The 18,535-nt window shown below is 38.9% G+C and overlaps 3 protein-coding genes across 3 annotated transcripts; 1 reads left to right on the top strand and 2 right to left on the bottom strand.

The window, feature by feature from the left end:
• Positions 1–214: 214 nt before the first annotated feature.
• LOC115772956 (zinc finger protein 501-like) lies at positions 215–4,821 on the bottom strand. Its single transcript, XM_030719421.1, has 2 exons — positions 4,748–4,821; positions 215–1,811 (listed from the first exon to the last, which is right to left on the bottom strand). Exons 1-2 carry the CDS (start codon positions 4,776–4,778, stop codon positions 340–342), a joined length of 1,503 nt encoding a protein of 500 aa, XP_030575281.1. The 5' UTR covers positions 4,779–4,821; the 3' UTR covers positions 215–339.
• A 2,449-nt stretch (positions 4,822–7,270) lies between these two features.
• Positions 7,271–11,096, top strand: plek2 (pleckstrin 2). Its single transcript, XM_030719247.1, has 9 exons — positions 7,271–7,393; positions 7,470–7,634; positions 8,263–8,447; positions 8,578–8,669; positions 8,887–9,074; positions 9,219–9,320; positions 9,738–9,821; positions 10,051–10,129; positions 10,698–11,096. Exons 1-9 carry the CDS (start codon positions 7,298–7,300, stop codon positions 10,823–10,825), a joined length of 1,119 nt encoding a protein of 372 aa, XP_030575107.1. The 5' UTR covers positions 7,271–7,297; the 3' UTR covers positions 10,826–11,096.
• Positions 11,097–13,255: 2,159 nt separating this feature from the next.
• Positions 13,256–17,412, bottom strand: LOC115772880 (galectin-related protein B). Its single transcript, XM_030719309.1, has 4 exons — positions 17,270–17,412; positions 16,847–16,932; positions 15,444–15,624; positions 13,256–14,137 (listed from the first exon to the last, which is right to left on the bottom strand). Exons 1-4 carry the CDS (start codon positions 17,294–17,296, stop codon positions 13,994–13,996), a joined length of 438 nt encoding a protein of 145 aa, XP_030575169.1. The 5' UTR covers positions 17,297–17,412; the 3' UTR covers positions 13,256–13,993.
• Between the last annotated feature and the right edge of the window lie 1,123 nt (positions 17,413–18,535).

Below are 18,535 nucleotides of genomic sequence, written 5' to 3'. Positions count from 1 at the left end.
TCATTAGAATTAAAATTTAGATTGGAATAACCTTTGTATTCTCATGTATTATTTTATATTATTACAATATACAATGAGGTTCAGTAAAATAAAATAGCTGGTAGAAACGTCCTCCAAAGAGCTGCTTTTACTTCTTACTTTGAGTACATTTCAGAGCCTGTATTTACTTTTACTTAAGAAGTTGAACCAGTACTTTGACTTTTACCAAAGTATTTTTTCTACTTAAGTACAGAATGTCAGTACTTTTGCCACCTCTGGCCAAATCACACAAGCAGAGCTACCTGCTATGGTGTCCCCTTGAGAATAAGGAGCAACTAAAATTAGCTTTTTATCTATCACTTAATCTGTGTGGCCTTTCATGTGTATCTTTAGATTACACTGATGTCTAAATCTTTTGCCACAAAACTCACAGTCAAAAGGTTTCTCTCCCGTGTGAACTCTAATGTGTGTCTCAAGATGTATCTTTTGATTAAATCTTTTACCACAGGTATCACAGCCAAATGGTTTCTCTCCTGTGTGGACTCTCATGTGTATCTTTAGATTCCCCTCTCTGTTAAATGTGTTACCACAAACACCACAAACAAAACGCTTCTCTCCTTTGTGGAGTGCCATGTGTCTTTTCAGATTACACTGATAACTGAATTTTTTACCACAATCACCGCAGACATATGGTTTTTCTTCTGTGTGAACTCTCATGTGTCTCCTAAGATCTCTGTTTTGGTTAAATTTTTGTCCACAATCATCACAACTAAAGGGTTTCTCTCCTGTGTGTATTCTTATGTGCATGTTAAGATTTCTTTTATAATTAAATCTTTGTCCACAAATGTGACAGCTAAATGGTTTCTCTTCAGTGTGGGCTCGTATGTGTCTGTTAAGATTTGTCTTTAGGTTAAATCTTTTACCACATTTATCACAAGAAAATGGCTTCCCTCCAGCATGGAGTCTCATGTGTACATACAGACTTCCTTGATATCGAAATCTTTTGCCACACTCATCACAACCAAATGGTCTTTCTCCTGTGTGGACTCTCATATGTATTCTAAGATCTTTCATTTGGTTAAATCTTTTACCACAATCTTCACAGCTAATTGATTTCTCTCCTGCATGGACTGTCACCTGAGAATCACAGTTTTGTTCCACTCTACAACTTTTCTCATTAACCAAACAGCTGGAAGACCTTTTTTTTGAATGACATGTCACGTGTTTCTGAAGAGACAATTTGCAGAGAAACCGTTTACTGCACTCAGAGCAGCTTAAAGACTTTTTTGCAATGTTACATCCCACATCATTATTTACAGCTGACTCAGGTACTCTGTCGCTGTCGTCAGTTTCAGGTCCACAATCTGACAAAGGTTCCTGCCAATCATCATCATCATCCTCACTGACTTCAGTCTCAGAAGACTCTGAGGCCTCTCCATCAGTATTTGATTGTAAATGATTATTTGCATGTGGGTCTCTGACTGGTTGTGATGGTCCACAGTCTTTTTCATTGATTTCTGCTTTTATCTGTTCAGCTGAGCTACTAGCTGGGATCTCTGTCTCTGAGTTGTTTTCAGATTGGCTTTGATGAAGTGGTAAGAACAGAGGTTTCTCATCATCATCTTCCCTCTTCACATGAACAGCACTAAATGGAAACCTAGTGATACTCTCCACTGGCCCACTGAGCTGTTCTCCCTCTTCACTTTTCCAGAATTCCTCCTGTTCCTCCTTTATATGGAGAAGCTCTGAGTCGTGATGGTCCAGATTGGGGCTGCAATCATAGGGAACCTCTTCTTTTATCACCAACAGCTGTTGGACATCTGCAGGAAACACTGAAACACACACTCATAATCACACAGGTGTCTCTGGTGTCATTACTCCATGTTATTGAGTTCAGACATGATGTGAATACATAGCACTGTTTAATTTGATCAAAATGTATTAAAAAAATTGCTAGTTGGTAGATTTTTCAAACCATATCTCAATCTCAGTACAAATATTTAGATGGCTGATGGTTGCTGAAATAGCTCAATTACAAAAAATCCTTAATGCAAATTTTTTGCTTTAATACTTTGTTTAATCCACTCTGCAGCGTTCAGTTGTCACAGTGGAAGCTTTTCACCCATATTTGCAACTAAAAATAGACCTGCAACAGAAATGCATTTACGAGCAGGCATGTGAATAAAAAGTATTACAACATTAAGCCTAAGCAGCCCCAAGTTTTCTTTATAAAAGACTGATAACACAACAACAGCAGTGACGATGGTCCTGTCATAGTTTAACATGGAGCTGGACTCTGTCTACACCAGGGCTCTTCAACTCCAGGCCTCGAGAGCCCCTGTCCTGCAGGTTTTAGATGTGTCCCTGATCCAACACACCTGAATCAAATGGCTGAATTACCTACTCAGTATGCAGTCAAGTTCTCCAGAGTCTTGCTAATGACTTCTATATTTGACTCAGGTGTGTTGAAGCAGAGACACATCTAAAACCTGCAGGACAGGGGCTCTCGAGGCCTGGAGTTGAAGAGCCCTGGTCTACACACGGTGAAGGGTGAAGAAACTGAGCTGTTAACGAGACAGTGAGCTCAGGTGGACTGAAAGAAAACATTTTTTCTAGTATCCAAAACAGCAGTGCTTGTTAATGTTATTGCCACCTTCATCAAACCACCTGTTCAGCAAGCTCCAACAGCTGCTCCCATCCAACCCCGTTTGTTTTACACAGCAAAAAATTGTCAGTAAAGCTGTATAAGTTAAAATAAAAGTGAATGTATGCAGTTAACTTATGTTAACGTAGTCTGACATGATCTGTAAATTAGGCAGCTTGTTGAAGGCTGACAGCAGCTGTCCTGCTTTCTATCACAGCGATACCTGCAGCAAATGGTTGAGTTTAAAGGGGGACACGGGGTGTACTAGGCCATAATTATTTCAAGGCTTTAGTAACATTATTTTGCAGGTTTAGATTAATATATAATATTAATTAATTAATTAAATTGTATTAATTGTATTAATATTTCAAACTATAATATTTCAAACTATAAAAAAAGCTTCTATTTCTGCAAGCCAGTAAAAAAGTACGTGGACCAGTAAAACTGAGCCACTGACTTGGGGCTGTTAGGCAGGACACTGAATTATTATTAACATTAATTATTAACATCTACACCATCGGAACGTCTGTTTCCTGCAGCAGGAAACGCTGCATCAAAGCAAACCTCAGCTCTGAGAAAATTTATATGCTCACTTTTCTTCATTGCAGTCGCTACATACCCCTTTAAAGGCTTACAACCACACATACTCACTCATTTATCAGCACACTTGCACACACATACATAAACACACAACAAATCTACTTCACCATTGAGATACAGTACTGTCAGCACCCTTTTTTTGCCTCCTAGTAATGTAAGAAATCCTTCCAAGAAGACAGAGTAAAGGCTATTTTAATTTATGCCTAAATTATGCAGTTAAACTATTACAAATACTGGAATTTCTAAAATGGATACCAATGAGCAGTTAATTTTAAAAGACCTGTCTTTTTTTGGCCACAGTGGCTTTATTGATAGCATAGGTTATGACAGGAAAGTGGGAGAAGAGCTGGGGGAAGACCTGCGGCAAGGTACACAGGTTTGAAATGCACTGCCAGCTTTTGCCTCACGGCATTATGTGGTCGCCTGCTCTACCACTGAGCCACCCCAGCACCCCACGACCTGTCTTTTTTCTCTTTAGAATGTTTACTATTGCTCATTAATAAGACAAAGAATTTCCTAACCAGTTAGGTGATTAAGTCAGTCTACACTCAGAAATTCACATTAACTATTTGCATTCAGAGTCCAGCCAGAACCTCATAGATCTGAAACAGAAATTCTGAAAATTCCTCCATAAACAGGTATTCGGCAACCTTTTTTTAATATAGAAATATAACCACAATACAACCAGTTGGCAACACGTTGCAGATGAGTTACGCTCACTGACATAGACTTTTTCCGACTGATTGCAACGTGTTGGCAATCTGTCTACATTTATGAATTAGATGGCAACTAATTTGTAAACCTTCATAAATCTGTCTGAAAGCATTTGCAGTTAGTCCAAGTCAGACAGTGATTGTTTGGAGACAAATTGCCAGGCACCAGGCAACCTGTGCAATTGCTTTTCAGTTGAAACTGGTCGCCCAACCTCTGGACAATGAGCTGGTTGATGCACCTACTGGCAATCAGTCACTGAATTTAAAAAAATTAAATGCAATCATCAGGCAACCCCTGATTTTTCCTACTTGCAAGGAGGTTGCCATCCCATTTTTACTGCACTGTGACTGAGCCATTAATAATTCCTAGTAAATACCAAAAATTATGAAGAAGGAAATTCTAGTTCTGCATGTAAAACCCTCAAACACTTATTGAACTAGTGATTTAGAGGTTAGATCCGTATCTAAAAGCACTCTTAGTATTATGTTAAATATGAAACTCTTTTAAAATACAATGCACACTTATCTTAAACTTCATATCCGTCCTTCATTATTTCTTAGATAGAAAACTCATCTTTTTTTCACAATAAAGGAATTACGCTTCAACCAAAGTTGTGCCTCTCCTGGCTGCCTTTTCCGTATTTTGAAGTCTTCCTTTGCAGCCTCTTTCATGTAGCTGTTTATGTGTTAGCATAGCACAATTGTTCAATATACGTGATTATTCGGAAGCGGATGTGGAGACTTTTATTCACAGGACATCGACTGACTAGATAATTAGTCGTCTTTATTACAGCATCTTTAAGAGACTCACCTGGAGCCATCACACAACGTAAACAACGCATCTGGATGCCTCAGCCCGCATCTGTACCGGAAACACAGCGGCTCCTCGATGATGAAGACATTTCCTGCTTCTACCTTTCACACTAAAAGACCCAGACACAGTGTGGCTATGATATGCATGTGCAGAATCTGTAGGTAAGGATCATGATTATTGGTATCGAAAGCCTTCTTATACTGACTGATTTGACCAAGCAAGAAAATATCATTTTAAATTCTTTCAGATTTTTATCAGCTTTATTATGTTATTACAAAAGGCTACAATAAATATTGTGAAGATGCAAGGAGTAGATGTAGTGAAGATAAAGGATTTTAAACACCTCAACAATTCAAAGCAATGGATAGCGCACAAGAGAGGTGAAGAAGAGAGTGCAGGTAGGGTGGAGTGGGTGGAGACGAGTGTCGAGGTGATTTGTGACAGAGGGATAGTAGCAAGAGTGATGGTAGTGAGACCTGGTATAATTTATGGTTTGGAGACAGTGGCACTAACAAAAAGTGAGGCTGAGCAGAAGAGGCAGAGTTGAAGATGTTAAGATTTTAACTGGGAGTGACCCAGATGGACAGGATTAGAGGATTACATCAGATTACTCAGGTTGAGCAGTTTGGAGACTGGCTGAGATGGTCTGAACATGTGCTGAGGAGGAATAGTGGATATATTGGACAAAGAATGTCGAATATGGTGCTTCCAGGCAGGAGGAAAAGAGGAAGACCACAGAGAAGATTTGTGGATGTAGTGAAAGGGGACAGGCAGAGGGTTGGTGGGACAGAAGAGGATGCTGGGGATAGGAGGCAGATGATCCACTGTGGTGACCGTAAAGGGGGCAGCTGAAATAATAATAATAATAATATGTTTAAAAAAAAATCAGGCCAGAGGAGATCAAGGCACGTATCTTCTTTTGAGTTCAAACATACTGTTCACTCTCTACCAGTGTTTCCAGGTTCCAGTTTTTCCTTCCCCCAGTTTATTTTCTAAGTTTAGGTTATTAGTTTGCATTTTGTACTCCTCCCATCAGCTCCTCAATAAAAGGCTCCGTTTTAGTTCACCTCAGTCTGCCTCTGCATGTCTGCGTTTGGGTCCTCATTTCCACAACAAGCCATCTCATAGCATTTTGTTTGTTTTCCAGCATTTGGACCCAGTCCATTTTAACTTGGGGATGGGAAATTTTGATCTGTAGTTGGTATACTCAACAAAAATATAAATGCACAAAACAGTTAATCTATTTCATCTCATAACTAATCAACAATGTATAAGCACAGCAATTTGTGTATACACCCAGTATCATTTCAGGCTTCAATAACAACCAGTGTTTAATTTGATTTGTGCAAAACATCTTCAACAGGGTAAATTAGATGTGAAAACTTGAAGCTCACATACAATGATTCCATAAACAAAAAGCACAGCAGTACGGTGGTTAGCACAACACAACACAAGAAGGTCCTGGGTTCAAATCCACCATCTGGCCTTTCTGTGTGGAGTTTTCATGTTTTCCCCATGTTTACGTGGGTTTTCTCTGGGTGCTCCAGCTTCCTCCCACAGTCCAATAACATGCAGTTGGTGTGATTAGGTTAACTGGTAATTCTAAATTGTCCATAGGTATGCATGGTTGTCTGTTTCACTGTGTTAGCCCTGCAACAGGCTGGTGACCTGTACAGGGTGTACCCTGCCTCTGGCCCTATGGCAGCTGGGTTAGGCTCCAGCCCCCTGCAACCCTGAAAAGGATAAGTGGAAGAAGATGGGTGGAACTATTAATACATTATAACAGAAATAAATTTAAATTAAAAAAAAAACTGAAATTTTATGCCTGTTTTATTGTATATATGGTATGTTTAGCTGAGGTTCCCATGTTTGAACATAATGTTAATTTCGTACTTTGCTAAATTTGATCACGTAGTGCTGATTAAAGAATTACAGCACACACAATAAATCTAACTTAAATGAAAACAGTATAATTGTTTTAATGTATTTAATCCAAAGCACCTCAAAAGTTATTAATTTCATGAGAAGCAAGAAAGGGAGATGAAGCAGACAGGGCCACAGATGGTTAAGCAGGAGTCTGAGTAAAAATTCTTATTTCTTAGAATCTCATTAACTGGGTAGATGTGTACTGTGCAGGAATACACATCTGAAGGAGACTTGAACCCATGTCTCCTCCTATTGGGTACAGCTGCTGCAGAGGAGGTGAGCGGTGGTAGACCTCCAGCTGGTGTTTTTTTTACATCATAATGGGATAAAATTCTCTGGTGCATCTGGAGGATGTTCCCTACAGTCACATTTCCTGGATCTGAATTTTTCACATACTAAAACCGATTGAGAGAAGTCTTGTGGATGCCACGTGCATGCCAGTCATTAGAAAACATCCTTACCCAGTCTCTAAGGGAGTCAGAGCACCCTCGTGTGATAATGAGTAGAAATTGCAGCATATGTGATAATTCGCACAGTGTTGAGCAAGCTGCTTGTGTGGGTGTGAAAGTGGGTGTGGATCGGGTGACACATATACCCTCTACATTTAAAACCTGAGCTTGCATGAACAGGCAAAGCTTAGTTGCCAAGCTCACACTGAAGAGCATGGATACAGACAAGAAGATCACTATTCTTCGAGAGGGATTTCTGGTGAAAAGGGTAAGATAGATTTAACTGAGTCTGGTGTATTGGGCGTGAATAATAACTTTTATAACACTGGGTCATCTCTTCACAGGGTCATGTTGTACACAACTGGAAGGCACGCTGGTTTGTGCTGACCCCAGACAAGCTGCTGTATTACAAATATGAAGGAGGTAAAAGGGACTCATGTCAGCGAGGGAAAATCCTGCTGAAGGACTGTGTGATAACTTGTCCTTTCCTGGAGTATGAAAATCGTCCGGTAGGTTATTGTAGACTGCATTCTACACAACCAAATTGAGAGAAAAAATAACAAAATATGAAAAAATAAAAAATTCAAAATCTTCAAAGTTTGAGAAAATGCTCAGAGTATTCACTGCTCAGAGGATGGGTGATTCCAACATTTCTGTTAACGTATGTATGTGAATTGAATTTAACTGTTTAGAACGTCTGAATATAGACATGTACCTTTTTTTCCATCTGATGTTTTCATACACTTCAAGCCAAATAATGTGACAAATTCATTGATATTTTTACCCTTAAACACGAAGGTTTGAGTCTGATAGAAGTCCAGACAGAGCAGAGCTATTTTCAATTCTAGTATTCATGAAGACTTTAATTCCCATGTAGAATATTGTATTTTATTTGTGATAGTTCCCAGTTATTGTCTCTGCCATTTTCTAGCTATTCTTTTCTAGCTAGAAGCCATTCTGAAGGTGTGTTTCTCCAGGTGAGGCTTTCCACCTCACTCAAAGAGATAATTTATTGCCCCAGGTTTCTGTTTTTTGCCTGGACTTGATCTCTATCATCTGCCGAGAACAGTTTGTTACCTTTTCTTTTCTTTTTTTTGGCACCAATAATAACAGTCTTCTTATTGTTTTGTCTAATAGTTGGTGTTGAAGCTCCAGGCAAAGCATGGGGTGGATCACTATTTGGAGGCTTGCTCCAGGGAGGAGAGAGATGAATGGGCAGCTGATATCACTGCTGCAATCAACAATCTACGCAAGACTGATGGCAAGACTGAGACAAACCAGAATGACCCTGCTGAATGCCAGTTGCACAATATCAACCTGAGGTAAATCCTCCTCACAAAAATCCTCCCACAGAGTTGCCCACAAGTTTTCACTGCCTCCTGTTTATCTGAGACTATATTCAGTATATCTCTTTCTGAAAGTCTCAAGCTTGTTTTGTCCTCTTTTTCAAAGCAAGGTGTTGGACTCAATGTATGATGTGCACAGTGGCATCAAACTGAGCAATCACGTGGAGCAGGGCAACACTTACCGCAACTGTTTCTCAGGTGAGTCTTTGAATCAAGTGAAACAAGGTGCACCTTTGAAATGCAAATGACTTGAAACAGTGTTTAAAAAGATAACGCAAAATATGGTGCAAATATTACAAATTATAATAGGAAAAAATAGACAAAAGGTTACTTCAGTAATATTTTTCATGGTAATATTATCGAATTGGTTGCAAAGCTGTTTCAAGCTAACTGTGGATGTGTGATGTCCCCGCAGGTTCGGCGGTGGTGGACTGGCTGGTGTTCATGCAGCTGGCTCTTACCCGTGTGGAGGCCGTGACGCTGGCCTCGGCCCTGCTGGAGGAGGGTTTCCTGTGGACTGTTGGCCTGAAGAGCGTGGAAGCACTCCGCACTGCCGGCCCCAGCCAACAGTTCGTGGACGACTCCACTGCTCTGTACAGCTTTGTATGTACCACTGGATAATGCAAAACTAACAGGATCTAAACACTGAGCATTTTAGAGTTAATGAGTTCATTGCATTGATCTGAGGAAGAAAATGAAAGTTTGGAGTTTTTCTTGGTTTGGAACATATTTTGTGATTTATTACAGTCCGACAGTTTAAAGAAGAGAGGCAGTGTGAAGGCAGAGACATCGCTGTCTGCGATGGAGCTAAGTGGGAAGGTGATAAAGAGAGGATATCTGCTTAAACAGGTAAAAACATTACATTGATGATGTGTTAAGATGCTAAAAATAATATCTACTAATTATATACTGTATAAGGAAATGACTTCTGAGTTATAAATATTAGTTTTGGTGATTAATAAATGATTGGATATGGTTTCATTTGTCTCTTAAAACCATTAATAATGACTTTGGGATTAGCAGGCTGTGAAAACACCTCCGGTTGATTGAACCATTTGAACACTTCCTGAAGAGATATTGCAGAATAGGCTGAAAAAAATAAATATATCAATCATTCATTAACATTTATCAACACTGTTGTTAGCAGCTCATAATTCAAGCTGCACCATGTACAAGCCCTTTGACTTAAAGGTGTTTGCATTGCAGTTTGTTTGCATTGTGTTTGAACAAATTACTCAAACCAACACTTTGTTAATCTTTAAACAGGGACACCGAAGAAAGAACTGGAAAGTGAGACTGTTTGTTTTGCGTTCAGAACCTGCTTTCCTTCACTACTATGATCCGACCAGGGTGAGTGCACAGTCAGTGCTAAAGAGAAAAAAATCATGAGAGTAAATACAATAATCCAAATCACCCAAAGAATGAATATGTTCAATAAAATAAACTGAGCTGATTGCAGACATGCCCAACCTGTTTTGTTCTCATGTGTTTGAAACTATGTGTTTATTCATAATTATCAGTAATTCTTCTACATGGTTGACTCAGTCTGATCCATTTCCTGTCTTGTGTCATTCCACAGGATGACATCAACCCCGTTGGTGGTTTCTCACTGAGAGGCTGCCTAATCTCTTCTCTGGAAGATAACGGAGTTCCCTCAGGTGAGTCACCTGCTAATATCTAATATTACTTTGTCACACAATTACAAAATAGGACCAAACAATTGCAGAAGTATGTAGTTTGAATCAGACTGTGGAAGTTTTTGTTATTTTTGGAGAAGACTGAAGAGCTAAATGTTTTCACTGATGCTGCAAACTTGCTCCTACTAACAAGTCTTTGCATATCAATGCCAAAGCCTGGCCTTGTTTGTGTTGTCCAAAATGTACTTGTATTTTGACACAGTCCCATAAACCCAATCCTTCTTATAATGCCCTGATGTTTTAAGCAGCTGTTACATATTTAAAAATTTGAGGGAAGTCCAACATACCACCAGACTTATGGTTTAAAATGTCGATGCAATCCACTCACAGATCTGTGCTCCTAATCATCCTATCTTTTATATTATTCAACACTAAAATGACTGATCAGTGAAATCAAAATGCTAAGAGTATGTTTCATCTTTTTGTCATTTTCTTTTGTCAGTTTTATTTGTCAGTCTCTCCATCCAAAGCAGGTTTAATATGTCTGCACATATACACTTCACTGACCCTATTTTCTCCTCTCACGCAGGTGTTAAAGGCAACATTCAAGGCAACCTGTTTAAAATTATCACTCAGAAAGACACACATTACTTCATCCAGGCGCCAAGTCACCAGGAGAAGATGGACTGGATAGACGCAATAAGATCACAGACATGATTCATGTTTAAACTTCACTCTTTCAACATATGAAGAAGACTTAATTTACACATTCAGAGCATGTGTAGCACCAAAGCTAGTGGTTCCATAACATTTCTGTGCTTTTCTGTCTTAAATGCAATTTTTGGTTTGATTGTTGTGTATCTGTGAGTTTGTGAAAGGAGGCTTTGAAAGTTGTAGCAGTTTATCTTGTAATCAGTCTGTTTAAGTTAAACTTTTTTAATGGATTAATAAAATATGAATAATTAAACATAATTATCTGAACTCTATGTCTCATGGTGAATTTTATCTAGCAAAGTGGTGAAAACTGCAAAAAGTACAATTATTTAATTACGGTGCTTTTTTCCCCCCTAAATTCTATTTTCTCCTACTTTATACTTTAAGCCTCCTCTCCTTTTATAAACTAAATACTAAATTCCCAAAAGTAAGTCTTTAAAAAATACAAAGTTGTGAAGACTTTAGAGATCTCATCATCTACAGTACATAATATCATCAAATGATTCAGAGAGTCTCAAGAAATCTCTGTGCAGAAAAACTGAAAATCACTTGTCTGCCTGTGATCTTTGAGCCCTCAGGTGGCATTGCATTAAAAACAGGCCTGATAGAAATCATTGCATGGGCTCAGGAACACTCCAGAAATCAGTGTCTGTGAACACAGTTTACCGTACCATCTACAAATGTAGATAAAAGCTCTATCATGCAAAGAAGAAGCCATAACTGACCATGATCCAGAAACACCGCCATCTTCTCTGGACCAGAGCTCATTTAAAATGGACTGAGGCAAAGTGGAAAACTGTTCTGTGGACAGACAAATCAAAATTTGTCACTCTTTTTCAAAAATATGGACACTGCACTAAAGAGGACTAAAGAGGAGAGGGACCATCAGTGCTCACTTCAAAAGCCTGCATCTCTGTGGTATCGAGGCGCTTTAGTGCCTATGGAATTGGCAGCCTGCACATCTGGAAAGGCTTCATAAAGGTATATACAGATTTTAGACCAACACATGTTCCCATGCAGACATTGTCTTTTTTTATGGAAGGCTTTGCATATAACAGCAAGACAATGCTAAACTGCATACTGTGTTTATTACTATAGCATGGTTTCATTGTAGAAGAGACCAGGTCCTGAACTGATCTGCCTGCAGTCCAGACATTTGTGGATTCTCAGTCATCCAGGTCATTATAGTCTCAAGAGCTTGGAAAAGGTGAATGGACTTCTTTCAGTTTCGCAGTGCGACGCAGTGGTAATCATGGCCCTGGCCAACTTTTTTGAGACATGTTGCTGCCATCAAATTAAAAATAATAAAATGGTGCGTTTTCTACTTTTTTTTTTTTTTTTAAATACAAGTCACTATTTTTTTTCAACTGCTTTAACAGTTTCACAACATCTCAGATTTACATCTGTGACTCAGTGAAGAAGGCCCAACCCCACTTTGTGAATCACTACACTAAACTGTAATAAATAATTAAACTTACTCCACCTCGAATAGCTTCAAAAGACTTGTTGCAATACTGAAAAACAATCTACTCATGCATCATATGATAACACATCACAAGTAAAACAAACACATTTTTGCCTGAACAAGACACTTTGGCTTTTGAGGCCTCCAAGAAAGACATTAGAAAGTATTAAACTGTGTTCAGTCTAATAAACTAAATTACATGTGTAAAAAAAAACGTGTATGTATCCTGCTGTATACTATTGTAAGATGTTACATACATATAACAAACTAAAAGCATGACTCTTGTGCCAGTGCATGGTGCTTCTGGAGCCTATTCAGTCATTTCCTTTCAGCACCATATGAAACCTATATGAAGCAGAGTTATTATAGATGTAGAGGAAGTTGTATCATAGGTGTGTATTTTATCAAAAGCATTACTAATTTGTCCTTTTTACTGGTAACCCCGTCCTTCATTTTTCCTACTTCATGTCCATAATTTCATAGTCACATACTCCAGGAAAACAATTATAGGGGACAGTATTTTTACTGAATTTCAATTATAGCTTCATACTTTGGTCCATGTGATCATGAAATAGGTGTTAAATTACACTCTATGTGATGCCAACATTTCTCAGAAAGTCATAAATCTGACCTGGCAATCCCTAAAGAGTGAGCTGTTGTCTCTTAAGTAAAGGGTCTGACACGAAGGGGAAGTTCAATACAAGTACAGACTAGAAAAGCCTGAAGCTGTACTTGCCACAGTCGTCTCTTTGGTTCAGGCTGGCTGCATGAGGTGCTCTCAGGAATCACAGACAGACACTCCCACTCAGCAGGCTGAGTTGAGCTTTTAACTGAATGACTCAAGCTGAGGTTTTGCTGTTTTAGAGCCTGCTGTCATCAGAATCATGACACAATTTCCCCACAAATATTACATGATGATGTAGAGATGATGCTGTGTTTTGGAAAAAAAATCCAGGCAAACAAAAACATAACAACAAAGGTGATTTATTGCAGTGAAATAAAGTCAATATGAAACATTTACATAAAAAGTGCTAATTGTAAATGAAGCACACAAACCGGTGGGTGTTTTCAAAGCCAAAGTTGGTGTAAAAAACAAAAAGTTGGACAGGATCTAATCCTTCCAGCGTTGTGTTTAATCAGGACACAAGCACACTGTGACACTGGCATGCACTAATGGAGGCTAATAATTATTTTTTTTTTACATTATTACGCCTGTTACAGTACTTAGTCGGGCACAGAATGACAATCTTTGTTAGGTATTCAGTTTCGGAAACATTCGTCTTCATGCAGGCGCTCGTAAACATAAGTGCTTTCAAAGGTTAACCTCAGAGAAATAAAGACAAAATGCCTGAAATCTCTTTCTTAGATCACAAAACACTTAATTTTTGAAATAACACATCATGTTTGTACAAATATTCATTCAGGAAAAATAGTATAGCTCAGATCGCGTTGTTTATAACTTAATTCGCTTCAGTTAAAATCACATTCCTCATTTGATTTGAGAGATTGATGACTTCAAGTCTCCAGACAGGTAATCTTAGTGAAGGCACTTTGTCTTAACACGTGATTACGAGGCAGGTATAACTTTGTCTGAAAATGGAAACACAACATCCCCCACATGGGAAAATTTATGCACTCAGAAAGTAGATCTATTCTAATGTCCCAGGGCATCCTCATGTTAGTTATCTGTGGATGAGACGCTGGTGTTAGGCCACCTTGGTGAGCTGTAGATCGCCAAAAACTCGTAAGGCTGTGAGGGAGGCGAGCTGGGAGAGCCGGTGGGTGAAGCCGCACAGAGGCTGTCCATCCACCAAGATACGAAACTGCTGGTGTTCACAAACTATTTCCATCTGAGGGAATATAGAGTCAGTCAAAGTTATTTTGTTACACATACGTTTATGTGAAAATATACATATTGCAACCTAAAGCACAAACTGAGGCTGCAACAGAGAAGCCAACAAGACGGGTCCCATTAAAGCACTAGAGTTATTTGCCACTATCTGCACCATAGAGAATTATCTCTGTGAGCAGGACCTATTTTGTTTTGTACATGAGCATGCAGTGACACAGTGGTTAATTCCTTTTGTACTAACTGACACCTGGTAACAGTAATGCGCCAAAAAAAGAGTAAAGCAAAGGCACAAATGAGGAAGACCCGTGGATGTGTAAGCCACCAATGGATTAGAGAGCTGGATCAGTTGCAGACAATTTTTCCCAGCTGTCATTCATGATATTACGAAAAAAGAAAAAAAAAAAGTAGACACTTTAAAACTGTGTGTAAAACTGTTGATAGGACACCTCCTACTGCAAAACAAGCAGTTTTTACTCAGTTTTTACTAGCAGTTTCTTTCTGGAGATTTTATATATATCACACCTCTCATCACACCTCTCCGGGACCAGCTCTTGGGGGCTGTTGTCCAGTTATTCTTAAAATATCCATCATATTCAGCAGTGCCACTCAAGCCTTCCTGCCAATATTGTAATGGAAAAATGATTTGTGGCACACAGAGTATTTTTATAGGCCACCAACATGAGCAAATGTGGAAGCTAGACAACTTTTTTGGAGAGCTGTTATTATTCAAGTGAGCAGTTGCCATCTTTGGCTCCAGTGCCCAGTTCTTATTCATTATGATACCCATGCAACAGGACTTAAAGTCTTTAACAAACATATTTTGCAAATGTTTTAGGATCCAAGAAATTCAAAACTGAAGCATAACAGACATTTCTTTCTACCAGTCATATCCTCTCTCACTCTGGGGAAACAGCGGCAAACAGTAACTTGTTACCAGGACAGCAAAACACACAAGTTGTTTATAGCGCAGCTGTAAATGCTGACTGTGTAAAATGAAGGTAAAAGTAACTATCATACACATTACTACCAGCCAAGATACAAGGCTGTTATGGCAACAGCTTGAACAAGAAAAATCAAGATGAAACTGTATAACTGTGTAAACCATGTTCTACTCTCACTTTTGGGTGCAGCAGTCTGAAATACATGGATGACATTTGCTGTTTCCCAGACTGTACTTGGACAACATGGGTTCACTTTGCCAATGCAGGAGTTGAAGCTTACTGAACTTGTTACTTGCTTTATGTAAGAGTGCCGCCTTAATTAATACAGTCTAAATGTAAAAGTATCAGAGATTATAAAAATACCTTGAAGGATTCTCCAGGTGCAAAAGGAAAGAAGGAGAGAGTATTTTCAGAAGGACCCCATTTTCCATCCAAGCGGGCGTTTCGTTGGACAGCCTTATCCCTAAAGCTGACCTTTAGCTGCAGACCCACATCCGCCTCTGTGTCTTCTTCCTGTGGCTTAGTGGAAAGAGTAACCTCAATGCTGCAGAAACAGAAATCAAACATAAACAGAGACAAAGTTTAAAGAAAGGAGAGACAGATTTTCTGTTATCTTTTCTTCTAAAGGAAGTGCGGTAACTTGGTTATCAACAGGACAGTGACATCTTCTGGTCTTTATCACAACTGTAGTTTGTCAATGAAAGAGGAGCGAGTGACAAATTATTTTGAGGTGGATAATTAATTTTACAAATGGACCACATAAGATACTGGGGCTGTTGTGGAGGGCAGCACCAATGAGCATTTAAAGAGATAAAATTAGTATTGAGCAGGATTGATTTCAGCTTATTGGCGCGGCCCTCCACTGCAGTCCCAATTTCTCACATGGCCCTTGGGGAAATGAATTGCCCACCCCTGAAAGTGTCTTGATTAGTGGTAGAACATTTTAGCACATGACTGTGATCATCTAGACAACAGGCAAAAGGCATGCTGGTTAATTCCTACAAAATAAAGGTATAATTTTCCGTTTTAAAATTCATATGAAATCTGTAGTTACTTTACAGTTGGACTTCTGTATCAGTAACATTTTGTAATTTGTCATTTTAATTCTTTAGCTTTTAAAAAAATTCAGAGAAAGGTGAGTGTGCTTGGCATCATGTTTTTTGGAGAATGAGGGTTTTAATTGTCAGGATGTAGTGTATTAATCCACAAGCAAAGAAAATCTATGGTAACTTTGATAAAAGTATCTAAAAGAACAGCCAGGATGTATCTTAATAGCATTTGGCCTCAAAACCCTCAAAAACCCTCAAAGATACTTCAGCCAAAAATAACTTTCTTGACAACAAAAAAGTCTGTCAGAGTTTATTTTGTACTTAATGTTGCTTAAAGTCTGCTATGTTTCTTTTTCTTTTTTAATTCTTATTGCATTCAGGCTACTGGATGACTAATGAATAATAGCCAGCCGATGTTATCAATCAAAAAAAATTCCACTGACTCTAGATTTCATGGGATTTGCTCCTCTCCCACGCACATTTCACAGACTAACCCTAATTAGGAAATGCATTGGCATTGCGAAGATATTTTCCCAAAACAGGGACTAGCTGGGTGGTTGACATAAGCACTCACAGACACCAGCTGCTTTAAATGTGCATCTTTCTCACTAAATTTCATTGGTTGTCCTGAAATGTGCTCAACAGTAACTTAGAAATAAAGTAATCACTTTTCCCCTTACAATTAGACGCTTAAAACGAGAACAGGTGTGCACTAACCTCTTGGCTTTTTTGTCAACAATTCCCATCACAACCAGTTTCATTGAAGGCCGCAGCCCACCTTTTATCTCTCCGATATACTCCCCCTGTGAAACAATAGAGATTAATACGGATCAGGATGAGGCCTACAAAAGCCAGCTCTTTCTCGGTTCATTGTCGGAAGGATACGTGTCTCTAAACGCTGGCTCCTCATCCCTGCACTGTGCTGTTGTCTTAATATGCGGTGAGTTGCAGTCTGTTGCACCGGCCGGAACAATAGCTTTATTGATCCCGGTTTTAAACAGTCAGTGACTCAGCTGCACAAACTATATTTGTATATGTGTATTCATCGTGCACTAATTGAAAACAATAACAAAAGGAAAATGCAGATATGTTGCTTACATGAACAAAACAAAGGGAAAAGCAAAAAAGGAAGCTACGTACATTTTCTTTATTGTCCTTTTCTTCCATTCCACTCAGGGCGTGATGCAGTGTGGAGATTTGGAGCGGCGACACACACTGAGGACCGACTGACTCTGCCTCCAGCCGGCAAACCCCGCCTGCACTGCGTTGTCATAGAGACTGTCTCTCACTTCGGCAGTGATGATGGTGGGAGAGGCAGACAGAGAGTGAGGGATGGGGCAGCTGAAAACACTCTTCCATCCACTCTTATTGATATGGAGAAAATCTGGGTGAAGGTCAGTCAGCCTTGGTTGCATCTGTTTACTGTTATCTCACAAATATTTTGCCTTTCTATTGTCATTAGCATTTTTTAATGATAAACTCATCAGTTTAATCAACCTGAGTCTGATGCGTTCACTGGCCATGGTTACACCATAGACCTCACCAGACCGCTGCATCAATGTTAATGGTCAAGTCAAAAATAATGATACAAAGCAAAAACGATTAGATGCACCACCTGCAAGAGGGCCCCTTATAAAACAATAAGTCATTGGGTCCATTTCATAAGAGCATTTCCAAGTTAGTTGAGTTATAATATCCCTATAATAAAGACTGTATTACTAGACTGAACTGGCACATTGCATTACAGGCTTTAAAATTAAATTTTAAAATGGACTTCTAGTGCTGCATGTTATTTTATTTATTTATTTTTAATGAATAATCTTATAAATGAGTACATCAGAGGGACAGCTCAGGTTGAGTGGTTTGGAGACAAAGTTAGAGAGTCAAGGTTGAGATGGTTTGGACATGTACAGAGGAGGGATGGTGGATATATTGGACAAAGGATGTTGAATATGAAGCTGTAAGGCAGGATGAAAAGAGGAAGACCCCAGAGAAGATTTGTGGATGTAGTGAAGGAGGACATGAAGCTGGTTGGTGTGACAGAGCAGGATGCTAGAGAGGGAGATGATTTGCTGTGGTGGGCCCCTAAAGGGAGCAGCCAAAAGAAGAAGCAGAAGATATGGTCTAATGCATAATCATGGTTATTCCAACCACTGAACCTTTTGCTGGACTGCTGTGTTTTATAGCCCAACTTACTGCAACATCATATTATATGTTAAAACCTTTTGATAGTTCACAGAAGTGTTGAGATTTTAAATTGATCATTCATTTAAAAACATGCTTTAAAAAGGAGAATATGGTTGATTTAGAAATATTATTCCAAGTCAAATCCCTTTCCTGTGATCCCCAGCAGCCTGATTTAATAAATAATTTTTAAGGAACCTGTTTTTTTCGACTGCACTTTAA

The sequence above is a fragment of the Archocentrus centrarchus genome, chromosome 22 (assembly GCF_007364275.1).
Source record: "Archocentrus centrarchus isolate MPI-CPG fArcCen1 chromosome 22, fArcCen1, whole genome shotgun sequence".
Lineage (NCBI taxonomy): Eukaryota > Metazoa > Chordata > Actinopteri > Cichliformes > Cichlidae > Archocentrus > Archocentrus centrarchus.
Note: the sequence above shows the minus strand (reverse complement) of the source record. Positions and strands in the feature narration are given on the sequence as shown.